The sequence below is a fragment of the Sturnira hondurensis genome, unplaced genomic scaffold, assembly GCF_014824575.4.
Source record: "Sturnira hondurensis isolate 20B ecotype Veracruz unplaced genomic scaffold, ASM1482457v3 Scaffold0005563, whole genome shotgun sequence".
NCBI lineage: Eukaryota > Metazoa > Chordata > Mammalia > Chiroptera > Phyllostomidae > Sturnira > Sturnira hondurensis.
Window position 1 is genome coordinate 1,002,575 of NW_028078194.1, and position 18,960 is coordinate 1,021,534.

At 38.8% G+C, this 18,960-nt stretch overlaps 1 protein-coding gene across 2 annotated transcripts in view; it reads left to right on the forward strand.

Moving 5' to 3' along the window:
• The window catches only part of LOC118987946 (lipase member K), a 98,731-nt gene that overhangs the window by 42,771 nt on the left and 37,000 nt on the right, over positions 1-18,960 (forward strand). Inside the window, exon 1 of one of the 2 annotated variants that reach the window (XM_037047285.1) lies at positions 8,396-8,568. The exons of the other annotated variant lie outside the window; for it this stretch is intronic. Within the exon in view, the coding sequence (XP_036903180.1) occupies positions 8,460-8,568 (109 nt within the window). The 5' untranslated portion in view covers positions 8,396-8,459. Of the gene's footprint in view, positions 1-8,395; positions 8,569-18,960 lie in introns of those variants that run through there. 2 annotated transcript variants of the gene reach the window in all.

An 18,960-nucleotide genomic window follows, 5' to 3' on the forward strand; every position in this document is an offset into this window, starting at 1 on the left:
TAATAAGATGGTGGTCCTTGGTCCATAGGAACAGTCCAGTTTGAATAATCGCCAATGAATAGAAACACATATACACTTGTACTCTGCCACATGAAGCCTCTCCTCCCCTCCACACAGCCTCAGGCAGCCACCAAGGGAGGAGGTAGAGACCCTGGCAGTGGAGTTGCTGTTAGTCAGACCAAATGAGGTTTTGGCAGTGGGAAAGGATTGAGCAATACAGATTAGGTGGAGGAGGTGTCAGCAGTTGCCCTACTGAAGGACTAGGTAGGAGAGGCAAGGCTTGCCATTTGGCTCCTTTTGGCAACAACTTTCATCATGGTCTATGAGCATACATCCAGCCATCACAGTGACTTCTGGGCAAATGGAGTGAATTCCGTGGAAAGGAAAAGATGAGATTTAAAAACATTAACTTCCCAGAATGGTTCTTTTCAACTCATAGTGATACCACCTTTTCTGACCATAGTTAAATATGTAATCTAGACCCTTACTAAAGAGGAAAAGGGACTTATATTTATTTAACACCTACAAAATATCAAGCACAGTTCTAGGCGTATTGCATGCATCGTCCCATTTACTTTCTGTCCTCATTTTACCAGCAGGAGCCTAGTTAAAAAGAACAAGTGCATAGCTCCCACCTCTGCCTGGATTAGTGGCCTTAAATACAATATTTCACCTCTTCAAGCAATATTTTTAAATCTATACATGGAAGCAATCATTCATACTTTGTAGGATTATGGTGAGGATTAAAATATATAGGTCAAAAACTTATCCCATAGTTGATGTTCAATAAATAGTAGCTACATCATCATAATTACCATTATTGTCCTCATTACCCCAAAATTTTAAGAAACCACCAGAGGAGCTTATTTATGCACTGATTGGTTGAGTCTTATATGTGCCCTGACCAGAGATCGAACCCATAACCTCTGGCATATCAGTATGGTGCTCTAATCAACTGAGATACCCAGCCAGGGCTTTCTTAAGTCTTTTAGATTTCCGACATTTAAAATTTTGTCACCTGCAAATGGAGACAGTTACGTTCTTCTTCTCTAATTCTGATGCCTTTTTTCTTGTCTGATTACTCTGGGTAGTACTTCCAGTACTATGTTGAACAGGGGTGGTGAGAGTGGGCACCCTAGTCTTATTCCTGATGTTAAAGGAAAAGATTTCAAACTTTCTCCATTGAATACTATGTTAGGTGTCCTATAGTTTTCTAGCAGTATCATTTTCTGGCTTTGGTAGTCAGTAATGCTGTCCTCCTATAAAAATATTAATTCTCAAGTTGTTTATACAGGCAGGCAACATCGCCAATTGGTCTATAGAGGAAATATTTTGTGTAGAGAAGGAATTTTATTTTTGTTTCTTTTCATTTTATAGTATGAACAGGCTTGCATCTTTTCTGTATGTGTAGCTTATTGAATAATAAAAAGATAAATATTGATTTAGAAACCTCATTTGAAATGAATTATAAATGATATTTTTGGAACACATAGACTGTGTCTACAGATGACATTTGAACCACTAGACCTATAATGAAATACCAAATATCTACATAGTCGGGTAATCAGGCACTTGGTGCTATATGAATTAAATGTCTTAATGAGAGGCTAAATGTCATAATATTTACCTTTCACCAGCTAGTTCTTTATACACATTATAACTTCTCTGAACATCAGTTTCCAAAGCTGTACAATGGGCTTTATATTAACTTAATTAAGCAGAGTTTTGGAGACAATTAGAGTTAATAGGTTATTAGTCTTAGGACCTTTTTCCTAATACTGTGGCCTCTTAAAGCACCTACAGAATTTTAAAAAGAGACTTTGGGGGCTTGCAAAATCCTAGGTGATTTCACTTCATCATAAGCCAAAACATGTGAGTGTTTTAATCCATATATAAATCTGAATCACTGAGCAAACTCTGATAAAAATCTTGTGGTCCCTGCATTGGGGACTACATAGAAAACTATATTTCAATAATTTCAAAATGTGTTTTTTACATTTTTATATCTCTTACATATACTTATTATAACTGATGATGTCTTACAAATATGATTGACATTGTTTTCTCTTCCTAGGAATCTATATTGTAAAGAAGAAGACATCTTATGAATGGGGATATCTTAGATTCAAAAAATACTGTAAAACCTTCTGGGTTTGTTTTTTCATTTTTTAATTGAATACCCCATCCCAAGGAAATTACATGCCTCAATAAATTGCTACATTCATTAGCAGGGGGAATAAGTTTTGGTGTTTGTCTTGTCCATGGGTATAGCACAGGAGCTCCAAACCCACACCAGAGAACTGCTTAAGTGTTCATGGTATTAAAAAAAAACCCACGCAGTGCACTAGGTGACAAGGACATGCCGTTTATTACTCATGTTACAGGGGAGTGCACTGGCACAGCGGGCCTGTGCGAGAGAGACCACACCTGCTCCAGTCTGAGGCTCGTTGTTAGGGGTCCCGGACAAAGGAGGTGCATGTTCTGCACGTGACTCTAAACTACACTGTCTAAGTGTGTACAAGGGTCAAGAAGCAGTCACAGGACAAGAAGCTACTCCCAAAAAGAGATAAAGAGGGAGTTACAATCCATTCCCAAAACAACGCATTCTTTCTGGCCAGTGGCCATCTGACCAACTCTCAGTCATGGTAGGGGGAAGGGGCATGTGCATTGACCCACAGTGGGCCTTGTTTTCCTCTGACTCATGATCTCCAGTGTACCCCAGGCATTCAAGACACCAGATGCATAGACACACAAGTACACACAGAAGGTCTTCAGTGCACAGCATTGGAAGATTACATTCCTTAAAATCGAGACCTTAAACCTCGTGCTAGCCTAGTTCCTCACCAATAGGCCCATAAGAAGACAAACCTCAGGGGATAGTACACCAACGCAGTACATCAAAACAAAGAAAGTCAGTAGGCAAACATCAAGGCGTTTCACCTCCTTGATGAAACAATGCCAAATTCCTGGTTCAGACCTAAAGACACAGATTTTTATAAAGACTTAAATTTTTAGAACGGTTTTATGTTTACAGCAAAATGGGAAGGAGGTACAAAAAATTCCCAAATACTCCCTGTTCCCAGACATGCATAGGTCCCCCAATTATCAACATCCCCCACCAGAGTGGTACATTTGTCACAATGTATGAACCTTCAGTGACACATCATAATCACCCAAAGTCCATAGTTTATATTAGGGTTCATGCTTGGTGCTGCATGTTCTATAGGTTTGGACAAATGTATAATGACATGCATCCATCACTATAGTATCATACAGAGTATTTTCTTTACTCTATAAATCCTCAGAAGGCATATATTTTACTTTATTTTATTTTATTTTTAAATTTTTATTTATTGATTTTAGAGAGAAGAAGAGAGAAACATTGATTTATTGTTCCACTTATTTATGCATTCATTGCTGGATTCTTGTATGTGCCCTGACCAGAGATCAACTCCCACCTTGGCACAGTGGTACAACACTCTGCCCAACTGAGCTCCATGACTGGAGCTGAGAGCATAAATTCTAAAATGTGTCCAGACTGGGACCCAGCTGCACTTCATCCCAAATGTTCCCTTGAAGACCTCTGTGGCATTAGTCATCAGTATCAGTATCAGTATCAGCCCACAGCTTGAGTCAAACAGGAGTTAGTCTGTTCTTTCCCATGCTCAGTCCTACAACCCTGGAGATCTTAGAAATCCTGATGAAAGAGGAAGAGGCTGTGCTCTGAAAGAACACCTACTCCTTCAGCATGGTAAAGCGAGGAGGAGGAGCAAAGGAGCAAAGGAGGCTTCATCCCTCAAGGGCCCTAAAGCCACTACTAAGTTAGGGAAAGGAAAAACATCTTTGCCCTGCTATTTTGAGATCTTGGGGTTGAAAAATAAGTTTCAAGAAGACCCCAAAGGCACAAATATGAATGTAAAAGTAAAAATGCAAACAGAAAATGGATTTTGTTCAATTAATTAAATCAGAGATAAGATAAATTTTTAAATGAAAGATTGAGCACTGGCTGACATAGCTCAGTGGATTGAGCACAGGCCTGCAAACCAAAGGATTGCAGTTTGATTCCCAGTCAGGGCACATGCCTGGGTTGCAGGTCAGTTCCCAGCAGGGGATGCACAAGAGGCAACCATACATTGAGATTTCTCTCCTTCTCTTCCCCTCTAAAGATAAATAAAAAAAATCTTAAAAAAAATGAAAGTTGACAGGCATAATTGATACAGGGTGCAGCCAAGGGGGGGCCCAGAAAAGATTTGGAATGGTGTCCAGAACGCAAAGTGTACAGGAATATTGGAGGAAATATTAAGATATCCTCACTCCCCCCCCCCCCCCAGGTGTCAGTTGGGGGAAGGGACGAATGGAGCAGGGCCATTGAGAGCTGTTTTGCATAGCAACAGTTTTGCAGCTAACCTCTGGAGTGGTCATTTAACATATCTATAACCTTTAACTGGTTTCATAGATATGTTAAATAGCTGTGGCCAAGTTTTGGGCCAGGGAGAAGTGAGTGGCTACCCAGGCTAGAATGGGGAGCTGCTTCTCGGAGAGAGTGCCTGCGAGAGAGCCATGTGGCTTTAGCAGAGTGAGGACCCCCTCTTGGCCAGATGAGGGGGAGAGCCACGCTATTTAGAAAGATGTAGACCCCTGTAGCCATTAGGAGGGAGAGCCATGCAGTTTCAGCAGAGTGCAGACCCCCTCTTGGCCAGGTGGAAGAGAAAACCACGCAACTTTGCCAGAATGGAGATCCCTGCGGCCAGGTGAAGAAGAAAGACGCGGCTTTGGTAGAAGAGGCCCACGCAGCTTTGGCGTGCGCCCTTTGGCCGAGTGGCCTGGAAAGCAGGAGAGACTTTGACTAGGACTTGGTGCAAAGAACTCTTGCCGGTGAAAGGTGCCGCATGACTTTGGATTACTTGGAGATCCTGCCTGGACAGGCAGGCGACACAGCTCACGTGCCAGCGGCCTGGGAGAAAAACGGACGTGTGCTCTTTTCCTGATTTACGGTACCCGGAGTTGGGACAGTGGGAGAAGGCAGCTGTGTGTGTGTGTGTGTGTAGGTGTATACCCTTAAAGACTTTAATATTTTAAGGAAGGCATTAGGCCTGAATAGTATTAAATAAACATTTTGTTTCCTTTTCACAAATCTCTGGCATTGAGAGATGTGTTTCCAATTGGCGGCGGACAGAAGAGCCCATTAGATATTAGTGTATCGTCCTTGGGAGGGGCCCCTGTTTTCTGTAGCAGTTTTTGGCATCCCTCGGTGGGCCAAGTATTGCCCCCACCTCGGACCCTTTTGTTCGGTAACATAATTACATCACAATTAGCACAATAAACAGAGAAATGGGTACTCTCAGGCTTGTTGACAAGAGTATACAACTTATTTCAGAACAATCTGTCAACATAGAGTAAAATTGAGCAACCATATATCCTATGACCTAAATGTCTTGTTCCTAGAAATATGTCTCAAAGAAATTATCACGTAATTAATGGAAAGTGTAAATGTTGATGTGTATAAGGGCGGGAAATTTGAAGAAATGAAAGTATCTGTCCCTGAGGGATGGGATACTTAAAAAAAATGGCTATTGTGGAATTCGATGGGACAGTAAGAAAAAAACAAACCACCTGTGCACACGTGCTGTGTTCTCCCAAATGGGGCTGACTCGATAGATGTGTGACGCAGGAAGTAGCACAGGGCACCACACTTTGTTGGATACTTTGCTACTGTCATCGTGAAGTTCTTAACAGTTGCTAACAAGGGGCTCTGAATTTTTACTTTGCACTGGCCTGCTCATTGTACGTAGCCAGACTTATTTATAAGGCTAGTGTAGAGTAAGACATGTAGGAAACAGAATGATATTTATCATAGAATACTATATACTTTACAATGATGTGTTACAATTATTTTTTAGGAAGAAAAGGAGGTTGAATGTATGAGGGTGGGGGTCAGGAACAGGAACAAGGTTAAAATAAACAAGATAAAAATAAACAATAGTAGAGAGTCTATGAATGAGTAACTGATTCCCTGTCAAAGTATGCAAAATATAAGGATTTGGATTTTGGAAGGGTGAAAGATGTATTACAAAAAACTTTTGGTAAAATAGTTCAATATCAACCATGCGATACTTGAAAAATCTACCTTTCCATTTCTCTTGCTCAGGAATATCTGATTTTGTAGCATAGGCTAGATTCCAGTTGTTTATATATTGCCAACACATGAACTGCTTTTCTAGTTGGTTTTGTCTCTTTAGAGGTTCAAAATGGTGTGCTAGTATGATGACTACTTTGTAAGTGGAATTGTCTATTACAAATACAAATACAGGTATGTGTGGACGAAAAGGGACCACATAGTAAACCTGATAAGTTCAAGTGTGGCCTGCATGGGTGGCAGCCTTAGTAGTAGTTCAAAGACCTAAAGGATGGCCTGGAATTGTAACTTACTAAAAGCAGTTTATGGCAGATAGTCACATCCTAGCCTAGAATTTCCCCTGACAAAAGTCAGGTTTACCTTAATTAAACCTGTCTATTGTCTTTTTGCATCTATGATAATATACCTTTGCAATGTCAAAGTAATTTCTTTTTCCCTGACCCCTTCTAAGCAGATACCACACCAGAGCACCAGAGTGGAAACCACAAAACCCCTCATTATTGTTGAGTTAATTAATGACCATCAACTCTCCTGTACCCTCCTATGTAAAAGAAGTATGTGTCTATTATTTTACTTTTTATTCAATTCCAGAAGTTTTCCACCTTTGCTTTCTCCTTCCTTCCTCATCTGTCACCAGTGGATTTTATGTAACCCACTTCCATCCTCTCTTTTGATTGTAATGTGTAAATTAGCAGGGTTCAGAGCTGCCGTTCTCTGGAGCATTTTCTCAGTTCCTTGAGATTTTGTTTCCTGACAATGGTCAGTTTGGCTCAAATAAACTCACAAAAATTCTCTACAGGTTTGACTGTTTCTTATGTTGACATTATATAAAATGCTTCTAATAAAGCAAATAAATCTGTATAAAATGTTAATTAAATTGCTGGAACTATTAAAGTATTGCAAAGAAAACTACAGACCCAAAACGGTGTCAGCGGTGCTAAAGCATTTGATATCACAAGTACATTTTACACCTGACCTAACTGCAGCTTCAACTTTCGTCAGAAATGTGATCCTAATCCGTCCAGAGTTTTCTGGTCAAGTACATGGGTCCTCTCTACTCATCCATCCCCTCAAAGGAAAAAGAGACAGTCTTGCATGGACCCTTGCATAAAACCCTTGCTGGTCCCTTTCCCAAAAAAAGATGGCATAAACATAATCTCTTTTGCTAAAGCTCCCTTGCTCCACCTTTTTTCAAATAAAAGCCTTTCATTGTATACAACACCCCTCCCCACCCCAGAGTGCTTTCCTACGTATTACACGGGGTGACTGATGTCTGATTCATGAATCACTTCCATTTCCAGCTACAAATTAAAGCCAAATCCACCTAAAATTTTGAATCAAATTGCCTTAAGTGTAGTTAAGAATTGACACAATGCAAAAATATTGAAGATATGTAAATCAGCCACATGCCTTTAAATCCTGGCCACCTGACTAAGTAATGCAAGTTGTGAAAAAAGTGTATTTGCCGCCATCATCTCCTCTGCTCTGAGGGGATGTCAACATGACATGCCTATACCAACAGTGAAAATTCAGAAATTCATTCAAGAATACTCTCTCTCTCCTTTAGATGACTTTTAAGCATGTAAAATGTTAGTTTTAAAATCATACTAGAAGTTTGGTTGGGTGAATTCAGCCAGATTAGATTTGCAGCCTCATAATTATAATGAAAATAAAAACAAAAATTTGTATAGTTCTAAAATTCCTCACAGCCTATTTAACACCAAACTTCCACTCAATGCAGATGCAGGAGCTACTTGTGTGGTTGGAAAAGACCAGTTACCAAAAGAAAAAAGGCTGGCGGGGGGTTTTCTTTCTTTCTTTCTTTTTTGTTTGATTGTTTGCCTTTAGCTAGTTGGAAATCTCGAATGATAGACACTGTCTCTCTAGGCTTCAGTTTTAAAAAATGGGTACCTTTTTTTTGCATTTTCTGCCAACCTGAATACCCTATTTACATAACAAGGTAGAGGAAATTAGAAAAACCAAATTAATGAGAGCATTAATTGGAAGTGAATAGCATTATAGGTGTTGTGGTTGGACAAGGTGATTAGGCAGTTTACGGAGATGCCTGGGTGACTGAGTCATTGCATCCAACTCTAGGTGAAAATTATTTTCTGAATCGAGACTCCGCATTCCACTCAGGATCTTCCAATTCATTTCACCCTTGAGGCACATGACTGGCTCGGCATAAGCAGGGACTTTAGTTCACTGCAACTGTTTTTTTTATTACTGCCTAAGAACTCACGTAATGAGGTTGCCTAGATGGCATCTGTTGTATTTGAAGCCATAATTAATCTGTTCCAGTTGAGAAATCACTCATTGCAACATGCGTTGGGCTGTTGAGAAAAGAGCATGCTCCATTGACAGCTGCCTCTGGAAGGGCAGGAATCACCTGAAGCTCCCAAGACTTGGAGACAGATCCCCAGAGACTTCAGGTAATAACTATTGATCTATTTGCAGAGCCTGAGTCATGGTATTTCAGTGAGACATGGGAAATATTTGGAGGTTCAAAACTTTACATGTTGGGAGCACTGGGCCGGGGGCGGGCAGGGCTGGGAATATAAGACAGAAAACTGTACTTGAACAAGAATTAAATAAAAAAAAAAGCTTTACATGTTGGTGAGGAGCACTGTGTTTTGATTCTGTCAAGTTAAGCAAGGGATAACAAAAGAATATAATGTGACCACTCCAGATGGAGAAGACATATGGTGGTGTTTCCAGGCATGTTACAACGAGTTTCCCCTTTCGAAAGCTGGGTAGCACTCACAGAGCAGACATTACTGTATCTGAATCTCAGTGAAAGGTGGCATCGCAGGTCTACACCAGGGAAGTGCTAGTGACAGGTACTTTAAGGATTTAAAAGACCTTTCTTTGGGATTGTGCATTTAAGGGCTTGGGAAGTAATATTTGGATAATGTTTTTACAAATGTTTAGCATTTACAGAAAGCCTTTGATTGTCTCATTCCAATGGCTTTGAGCATGTGTATTCTTTCTTATGAGAAGGGTCATCTGCAGGGAAGCGTGGGACCAAATGATTGACGGGAATCACTGCACTAAGTGACATTCCTGCTTATGGGAATTGTGAACACCCTTCTAAGAGCTTGTGAGGAACACGCCATTTTCCTTTTCTGCTTCTTTGTAATGAAAGTCTTACTGGGTGTAGAGTGAAAAGTGATTCATATGAATGTGAGTGGTTTTTAAGTGTAACATGCTCCACTAACTCTCAGAATTGCAAAACTGCATTCAAATCTGGGAGATGAGGATGAGCTAACCTGATGGACTAATATCCCCTGCTCAGAACTTGAAAGGTGAAATAATTGTCCTTTAATTCTATATATTGAAGCCAAGTGGCTGTTGTTTTGTTTTTTATTCTCAAGAAACAAGAAATGAGTTGTTATGAGACTTTGAAAAAAGAAATTGGTTCAAATGTACAATCTTTTTAGCACACGTAATACTTCAGTCTGGAAATATGAGTGTGGAGCTAAATTTTGGGATGGGAATATGGTGTTAAAGGAGTCGTTTTACTCTAATACAACTTGCTTTAATGTTCCTTCACTGGTCCATGCTAGTCTACTTTCATAAAAAATTAACAAAAAATTATTCCCTCTACAGCTTCTCCTTTGTTATCCATTTTATTTTATTTTATAAACTTTGCAGCTACACATTTTCAGAGTTCAGTTGCTTCATCCTTAATATTGTAGAAGAGCCATGAAAATATTGTCCTCTAGTTGTTCGCTGTATTTTTTTCTCTCTTGAGCATTTTACTCCCCATTCATCCTAAAACACTTCTGCTAACTCTGGGCTTGGAGCATAGAGCTACCGGCCTCTCAATCCTATTTAAAGATCTTGTCAAAGGTGCCCAGTCCTTCATTTGACACAAGGAGGTAAATTTAAATCTGAACTGTGTAGGCCTGGGTATTCTATTGGACGATGATTTCCTTTCATTCACTTGGTAATAGTCTCCTCACTCTTCCTGATTCATTTCCTCTTTCACTCTATGGGTGGAGGAATTTGGAGAGCAGCAAACCAATTTAGATTAGATTCTGATTAACTTTGCTAATAGTTGTGTTACTTGGTGAGTCATCATTCTTTGGTAAGAGAAGAAAATATCAGAGCTTTGTGAAGGAGAACATTGAAGTAACAATTAGGCAGAATCTAAATTTTTATAAACATTCCAATCTGTTCTAATTTGAACACATCAAGGAAAGAGAAAAATGTGGCAGGTGTCAAAATGTTTTCATTGACAGAAAACAGCCTCTGGCAGACATAGTCATGTGTATGTATAACTGACAAAAATTCCATAATAACCAAAAAATTCAGGGAACTTCAGAAATAATTGTTCATTACAGGTGGAAATAATAAAACTTGTGGACTTTGTTTCATAAGATTCTTGGGCCCTTTACTCAAAGGTTTTTGAGTTTAAGTTTATACCTTATTATTTCTAAACATCTTAAGTATATTTTTAATTTTTAAAAAAAAATTTATTTAGTTTTAGGGAGAGGGGAAGGGATGGATAAAGACAGGGAGAGAGACATCAATGGTTGCCTCTCATGTGCCCACTACTAGGGACCTGGCCCACAGCCCAAGCATGTGCCCTGACTGGGAATGAAACCAGCAACCCTTTAGCTTGCAGGCCAGCACTTAATCCACTGAGCCACACCAGCCAGGATTTAAAGTATGTTTGTATTATAACAACATAATCCAGGTAGAATCCTGGTGCAGCAGGTCAGGATCTTGCAAAGCAGTCCTTTGCAGCTTCAGAGTCAGCTAGAGCAGGCACCATCACAGCAGCAGCATCTCCTTTTTTATTAGTCCAGGTCACATGGGCTCCCTCCTCACTATAAACTACATAGCTGCTTGCTTACTTCTTCCTTCTCACTGCTCTCTTTCAAAACACTTGGTCAGCTCTCCTTCTCTTTCCGAAGCCATGTAGCAGAGAGAGAGAGAGAGCAGGAGAGTTTCATGGTGATATATCAGCCCTCCCTCATTGCTCTCCTACTCCCTTTCAAGCCACATGGCAAAAAACCCTCACTACAGACCTCCTCCTCCCTCACTACTACTCCCCACATGGCCTAGAGAGCAAATGGCTGCTGCACCTAGTTTAAATCCCAGCCCAGAGCTTCTGGTGTGACCCCATTTCCAACTCCTCCCACAATGGGCTACCTCTGCCTGTTCCCCATATCTTCTGCATTCTTCAGCTGCCATTGTTAGTCCAGGTGTGCGTGGCCTCATGAGGCAGAGTGAACTACCTCCAAGCTCGCATGTTCCTGGCTCCTTCAGGGGTTAAAGTCACGCCCATCTCCCTGATTCCAGGCACAGCAGGCACAGCTTTTTAACATAACTATTAAGTTGCCATAGATACGCAAAATCTCCCAGCCACTGTGCTCTGCTTCTTCCACCCCCCCAAGCCACATTAGTGGGGAAATATCCTCTGTACCACATTACACTCATCCTTGTGGCTGCCCCTGCAGCTGCTCTGCAAAGAGAAAGCACTGTAAACATTGCGCCTTTAAGCTGTGATTATATGTCCTTGGGTTTGGGAAAGGATAAACTTTCTTTCAAACTAACCAATCTTCCAGGGCTTGAGCAGGGCCCTCCCCCTATCCAGGCCCTTTCCTGGATATTCTGGAGTTCCCGCCTTCATCCCATCCAGTCTTTTCCCCAGATTTTCCCAGGCTAGACTCTTCCCCTCCTCCCCTTACTGTCACCATTTTGGCTCCTACTGCACATACATCAGCAGACAGTTTTTCCTCTCACTGGTTCCCCTACCTTCATGGGCGGAAACTAACTGATGTTCCCCTGGGGTGATTGGAAAGCCAGTCTTTCCTCCCTCTTCAGGGGGACGTTAATCCCCTGGTGGGGAAATGTGGCTATACCCTAGTTAATCTGGTTTAATTAGCTGTCTGTCTGGCTCTCTTCTCTTTCATTAATAACTAACTACCTGCTGATGCTAACACTTAGAAATATTTATACTGACATATAAAAATTTTTATCACAATTTTAAATCGTTATAAAGGATGAACTTTAAGGCGCATTATAAAAATTGACAGATTTAATTAAAATTGTTACACATTTAAAAATATATTCAGTAGAATAATGATTTGATACCTAATATTCTTTGGGGAAAAAAAACCTCATTTAATAGATAGAACATTTATATCTTTGGGTTTTTTTCCTTCAATTCATATTCCCATTCCACTTTCCTAGAGGTGTTTTACATGTTTCTATAAATATACATCCTAATGAAATATATTAGTATGCTGAAAAAGCCTTTTATTGGTCAATTGATCCTTCTCTGTAACTAAAAATTGAAAATGCATTGATATTTTCATTGCTTCTATATCTTGTGATCATAGGTTGCATTTTCTTTCATTTTTTGCAAGACAAAGAGTCTTTAAATGATTATCAGTACACCAAGTAATAATATGTAACAAGCTCTTGAATTCTATCATCTAGTAATTTTGATAAAGAGATACTAAAAGCAGTCTATACAATTACACAAGTATTCATTTTTCCAACCTTTAGCCAGAAAAGGCTATTTTAAGGCTGGTTGCTGCTTTGCACAGGTTACAAACAACTATTTACTACTTTTTCATAGAAAAAGCTCCTAACCTTTGAGAAAGTTTTAGGGAAAAAAACCATATATTTAATTTCTTTCTTAAAAAATGTTTATTACTACATTTAAGAAACTAGATTTGCTGTTCTCCAAAAAGTAAAAGGACCTAATATGTAATATACAGAAATAATTTAATAGCTTTTTCACAAGCTTTGCAAAACTTCATAGTCCATGGAGGCACCTAAAATGCCAGCGCATGGAGCAGCTGCTTCTTTCTCCTTCCTCTATCCGTTTATGCTGTAGTTCTCATGGCTTTCTGGCTGGATGTGGCAGAGGAAGGCCAACAGTCAACCCAGCCCTTCATCCCTGTTCTGCTGGCAGTAAGCCTGGAGGATGATCACTTTCTCCTGGGTGTCCTTCTCCACTTCAGTGCTGCAACTGCCTGGAGTCCCAGACAGAGCCACAGCATCCTTGGCCTTGAACTCCTTCTCCTTCTCCAGGCAGTACTGTACAATTTCAGCCTGAACTTCTTCTTTGGCTTGCTTCAGCCTCTGGTTCTTTCATTTGCCAGCCTTGCATACCTTCTCCATGACCCCATTCTCCAGCTTGTAGTAACAAAGGTTGCCCTGCGACTGACTGGTTATGGTGGTGGTGATTCCAAAGCCCTAGGTAGACCCACAGTTTAGCTCTTCCCTTAATTTTTAATGATTCTTTTTTATAATTTATATTACTATGTAATTATCAAAAGATCATAAGTATATTAAAAGTTTAATGGATGATTATTAAGCATTAAAATAAAACTTTATTAACAAATCTCTTAATGACATAAATGGACTTTTCCATTTAACTTATATATCTAGTGATGATTATTATTTCTTGGTAGAAGAGAGATATTCAACATCAGTTCTTTCCCATTTAGTCAACAAATGTAAGTGCTGAAAAACCATGTTTGCATAATTTTATTCAATTCTTCAAGCTCTTTCTGAAGCTCTGTGCTGCAAATCACATAATAATGCATCTCCAAAAATTATTTTTAATGATTTACTTCCTAACAACTTGGTGAATCCTTTTTCAATTTTTTGAAAGCAAAGGATTATAAACTTAACTGATTTGCAAAGGTTACTTGCCCTTGAAAAAGCTGATCACTTCATTAACAATCTCTTTCCCAGTGCCAATGTCAGTGCTGCCAAGTGTTCCTTTGTTAGGGGCCTTCAACTTCTTTACAGCCTGGGGTTATGACCGGTTCAGGAGAGAGGAGAGGCTTTTCCTCCACTGAGTCAGAAAAGGCAAGCCTGCCTGAAGCTAGAAATTCTCGGGTCCTATCAATTTTAGAAAAGAGTATATGTGGGAGTCAAAGCTCTGTACCTAATTTGATTTTTTAAAAACTGTTTATATACCTATATATTCTTTACAAAGCCATTGCATACCCTAGTAGCAAGACTATTGGTACCTACAATTCTTCCCAACAGCTTTTTCCCGATTTAACATGATATTGTAAGTATGTCTCCATGTTATTAAGTAGTCTTCATAAACATTTTAATAGCTTTGTCCAAAGAATGAGTGGAAACAACACAGACAACAGTATGGCAAATGCTGGAAAGAAAGAGGGTTCGAGGGGGAAGAGGGGAAAGTGGGAATGAATGGTGCCAGAAGGAGACTTGACTTGGGTAGTGAACACACAATACAATATGCAGATGGTATGGTATAGAATTGTACACTTGAAACCTGTATAATTTTATTAACCAATGTCGCCCCAATAAATTTAATTAAAAAAGGGAAAAAATAAATTGTAGTTGTTATAGTGGGTGTGAAGAACTATCACATTGTAGTTTTAAATTTCCATTTCTTCATGACTAAATATACAAAATACTTTTTCATATACTTATTAGTGATTTATATATCTTCTCTAAAGTATTTGTTCACAGCTTTTGACCATTGTATTATTGTCTGTTTGACTTCTATTAAACTGTAAAAGATTTATATATAATCTGGATAAAATTTCTTTGTCAGATCCTTGTTTTACGAATATTTTCTCTAAGTTTACAGCTTCGCTTTAAAAATTTTTAATGGTATCTTTTCTGCAGTACAAGTTTTTAATTTTGATGAGTTTTGTTTTGTTATTTTTCTTTTCTTGTGTGTGTATATGTGTGTCCTAAGATATTTGCCTGCTCCAAAGTTAGAAAGACTTTCTGTGTTTTCTTCCAAACTTTTATAGTTTTAGTTTTTATGTTGAGAACAATGGTTTGCTTTTAACTTTAGTGACTCAGGGGCTGAAATTGATTTTTTTAACATGGCTCTAACACCATTTTTGAAAATAGAATTTTTTCCATTCAATTGCCTTAAAAGCTTTGCTCCAAATCAATTGAGCTTTTGTGTATGTGTTTATTTGTGGATTGGTTATTGCATTTCATTGAACTATAGATTTATCTTTGTGACACTACTGTGCACTCATTTTTGATTACTGTAGAGCTTTATCGTAGGTCTTGAAAGCAGGTAGTGTAAGTCATCCACCTTTGTTTCTTTTGCCATTTAGGTCATTTTAAATGAGATTAGATGGGAAGAATTTCTTCCTTTTCTATTTCTGATGTTTTTTCTTAATTTTAATCATCTTTATTTAATGTTAAATAGAATGTTCATTAATAAAACCACTGGGGCCTAGAATTCTTGTCTGTACATGTATGCACACTTATGATATGATTGCTTTTTTTCCTCCCACTCTCTCCTCCTACATTTGTTTTCTTATTTCCTGAGTTCACTTATTTTCTAGTCAATAAAAGACGGGAAAAAAAGAATATGCCATCACTGTAACAACGGGGAAGGTAAGATTACATAATATTGTCCTTGGCTTTCATATATATACATATATATGTATATATACCTATGTATACACACATACCCATATTTGCTGATATGTACATAATTTTCATCCCAATCATCACATCTCCCTTTGGCTGTGAGAATGTCACACATTTTATTTACATTTTAATATGCATATTCATCCTGGCTTTGTGTTGTGTTATTTATTTTGTTGTTAAGTAAACTTCATACACAAGATAGATTCACATATCTAAGCTCTCTCCCATTTCAAATATTATCACCGATGATAATTTCATACTCAAATCTGTTAAGACAAAACTGCTCAACTGTTTTAATCTTCTACTGAGTTACACTGTGCCCAAACTTTCTAACAGCTATTAATACTTTGAGAAAATTTCATTATAGAATAACTTTATGAGGAAACAAGACTCAGTGAAAAGACCATGGAGTAAAATAGATCTTGTTCAAATCCTCATGTCACCCAGTCGGCCCAGTGCTGGGGACTGGCCCTACTCTGGCACTGCCTGGGACTGGGCCTCCAGGCTCTTGACTCTTGCAAGAAGGAAATCAAGAACAAATGAGAATGAGAGAACAAAAGCAAATTTCACTCAGGGGGAGACAAAAAGGTTCCTGGAGACAGGACCAGAGCTTGAGCCTGACACTGGCAGCCGCCACCTGTTGCCCCTCTGGTTGCAAGTCTCACGGGTTCTGTTGTATAAGAAATGCAAGTACGCATTGGGGTAGATGTGGGTGAACTCGTGAATTAGTGGCACTCTGGGTCAGTCATTTCTAGGAATTTTATACGTTTCCAAGTGTGGGTTGTTTCTGAACTTTGTGGCATCAAATTCTGACTCCGCCTTCTGGTTGGGAGGGGGTCTTGTTCCCAACATGATCCATCCTGGGAAGTGTCATGGTGCTGCTCACCCTCAGTCTCCCTTCTGCTTGTGGTGCCAGTTTTCATTACAATAATGGTGTAAGAAATTTTGGAGTTGGTTCTCTGGTTAATTTTTCCTCTGTCTTGGATTGTTCTGGTTTTAGACAGTCCTTACTGTTGACTTCTGTGACCACCGCAGTTGCAAGTGTTTCCTGCCATAAACTATTTCCCTTTCATTATGTGTGGAGGTGGGGGCTCTAGTGAGAGGACCTAGTGGCCTCTTGGCCTGTGATGTCTGGCCCTACCTCTGTATTCCACTTGTCGTGAGTTTTCCTTAACTTCTTTCTATCTTGAGTCATGGACTTGCTATTTTCTACCTGTGAAAAATAATAATCATGATGATTAAACATATTGATGTTCAATGAATGGTATTATCAATCTAAGAATTATAGATGAAATAAGTAAGGTATTTATATAATAAAAATTAGAATTCTTGACAGAGGTTATAAACAAACAAAAATTCTTAATCACTCGTATGTTATTATTTCAGAAGAGATGTTGGTATAAAATACCTGTGATTTATTTACAATTTAATTCAAGGAGTTGTACCATATCTCGCATGAGCAAGGCTAGACACATCAATGATATACAAATTATACATACAGTCAGAGTATAAAATGTGGTTCTTGCTTTTAAGAAACTCATGGACTAGTTTGACAGCCAAGTGATATGCATCTGAAATAATCACTGAATAATTGAAGGTATGTTATACCAACAACTACCATTTATTGAATGCCAAACATTGTTAGACATCTTATAGACATTATTTATCATCTCAAGCTAACCCAACCAGGTAGATGTTATTATACTCATAATACAGGTTAGGAATCTAAATTTCAGGGAGGTTAAATTAACTAGCAAAAGTCACCCAACTAATAATAATAACAGTGATAGCCAACACTTATGAAGTGTCTACAGTGTTTATTTTCAGTGGAGACACAGTGATGGATTTTTGAGCACAGGAGAGGTGGCCGATGGCTAATTTTGCTCTTTATAGTCAGACGTCTAAGAGGTGTATTCTCACGGCTCCCACATTCTCTAAATTAGGACACAGCCAGACTTTTAACTCAAAGTTTGTGTAGAGCACTCATGGACTTATCCTTTGCTTTACCATCGAGCAGACTGAGATTCATCAGAGAGCCATACCTGGAAACTGGCCTTTATGGGTTTTTAGAACTTATTTAGAACTACCTGTGGGGTCATTGTACCTGCCTATTCTGGCTAATTCTCATCTCTATTTTCACAACATAGTTAAGAATTGAGATGTGGATTCATTGAGAATACTGTCCAAACATCAACATAAGCCTTGGATAAATGTCCACCTGATAAGTCTGATAATAACTATCATGGGGCAATGAGAAAAGCAGAATGAAATTCTGTATCATTTATGAAATTCTTTCATTGAGAAATTGCTACCCCTGATTTATTTCATCATCAGTGTATTTGTAGATAGAAAATGTTTTCCTTATGAAAGCTGCCTATTAATCCACATGCATTTGATATAAAATATTTAAACCAATATGAAACAGAAAATGTAGCAATATTCTTTCAAAATTCTCATATATCCCCCTGGCTGCATTTGCTAGGGGGAAAGACAGAAACTAACCACAGAGAAGGGAGAATTTTGATCAATGGAGGAGAGTCTTGACAAGTGGTCCTGTTTCTGGCATTGTCTTTTCACAACCATACTCAGTCCACAGCAGCTCTCACCACAGGCCTGGAGGGCACCTGCCTGCAGGAAACTCTTCAGAGATGAGCTTCTAATTTTTGGCTGCTTGCATCATTTTAGCTTTCCCTTCATGACACAGATTATTTTTGGTATAGTAAATAGGAAAATCAATAAATATCAAAGCAGCATTTCTCAAGTGTGTTTCTTAGAAAATTTGGGTTATAGTATATTTAATTGGTATGATTCAAATGATAAAAATTCTAAGAGCAAATAAGGCTATGAAAAAGATTGTTTTAAACAAAGTTAAACAGTTGTCTTGAGTGCAGGATTGCATTGAGCCTTTTTTAAAAAATATATTTTATTGATTATACCATTACAGTTGTTCTGTTCCCCCCCCTTCATTCCCCTCCACCCGCACACTCCCTCCCCCACCATTCTCCCCACTTTAGTTTATAACCACGTGTCTCAGGTTCTTTAGATTCTATATTTCCCCCACTATTCTTGCCCTCCCCCCTATCTATTTTCTACCTACTGTCTATGCTATTTTCTGTACCTTCTCCCCCCTTCTCCTCCCACTCCCCTGTTGCTAACCCTCCATGCGTTCTTCATTTCTATGGTTCCACTCCTGATCTAGCTGTCCTCTAGGTTTGCTTTTGTTTTAGGTGTGGTTGTTAATAACTGTGAGTTTGCTGTCCTTTCACTGTTAATATTTTTCATCTTCTTTTTCTTATATAAGTCCCTTTAACATTTCATATAATAAGGGCTTGTTGATGATGAACTCCTTGAACTTGACCTTATCTGAGAAGCACTTTATCTGTCCTTCCATTCTAAATGAAAGTTTTGCTGGATAA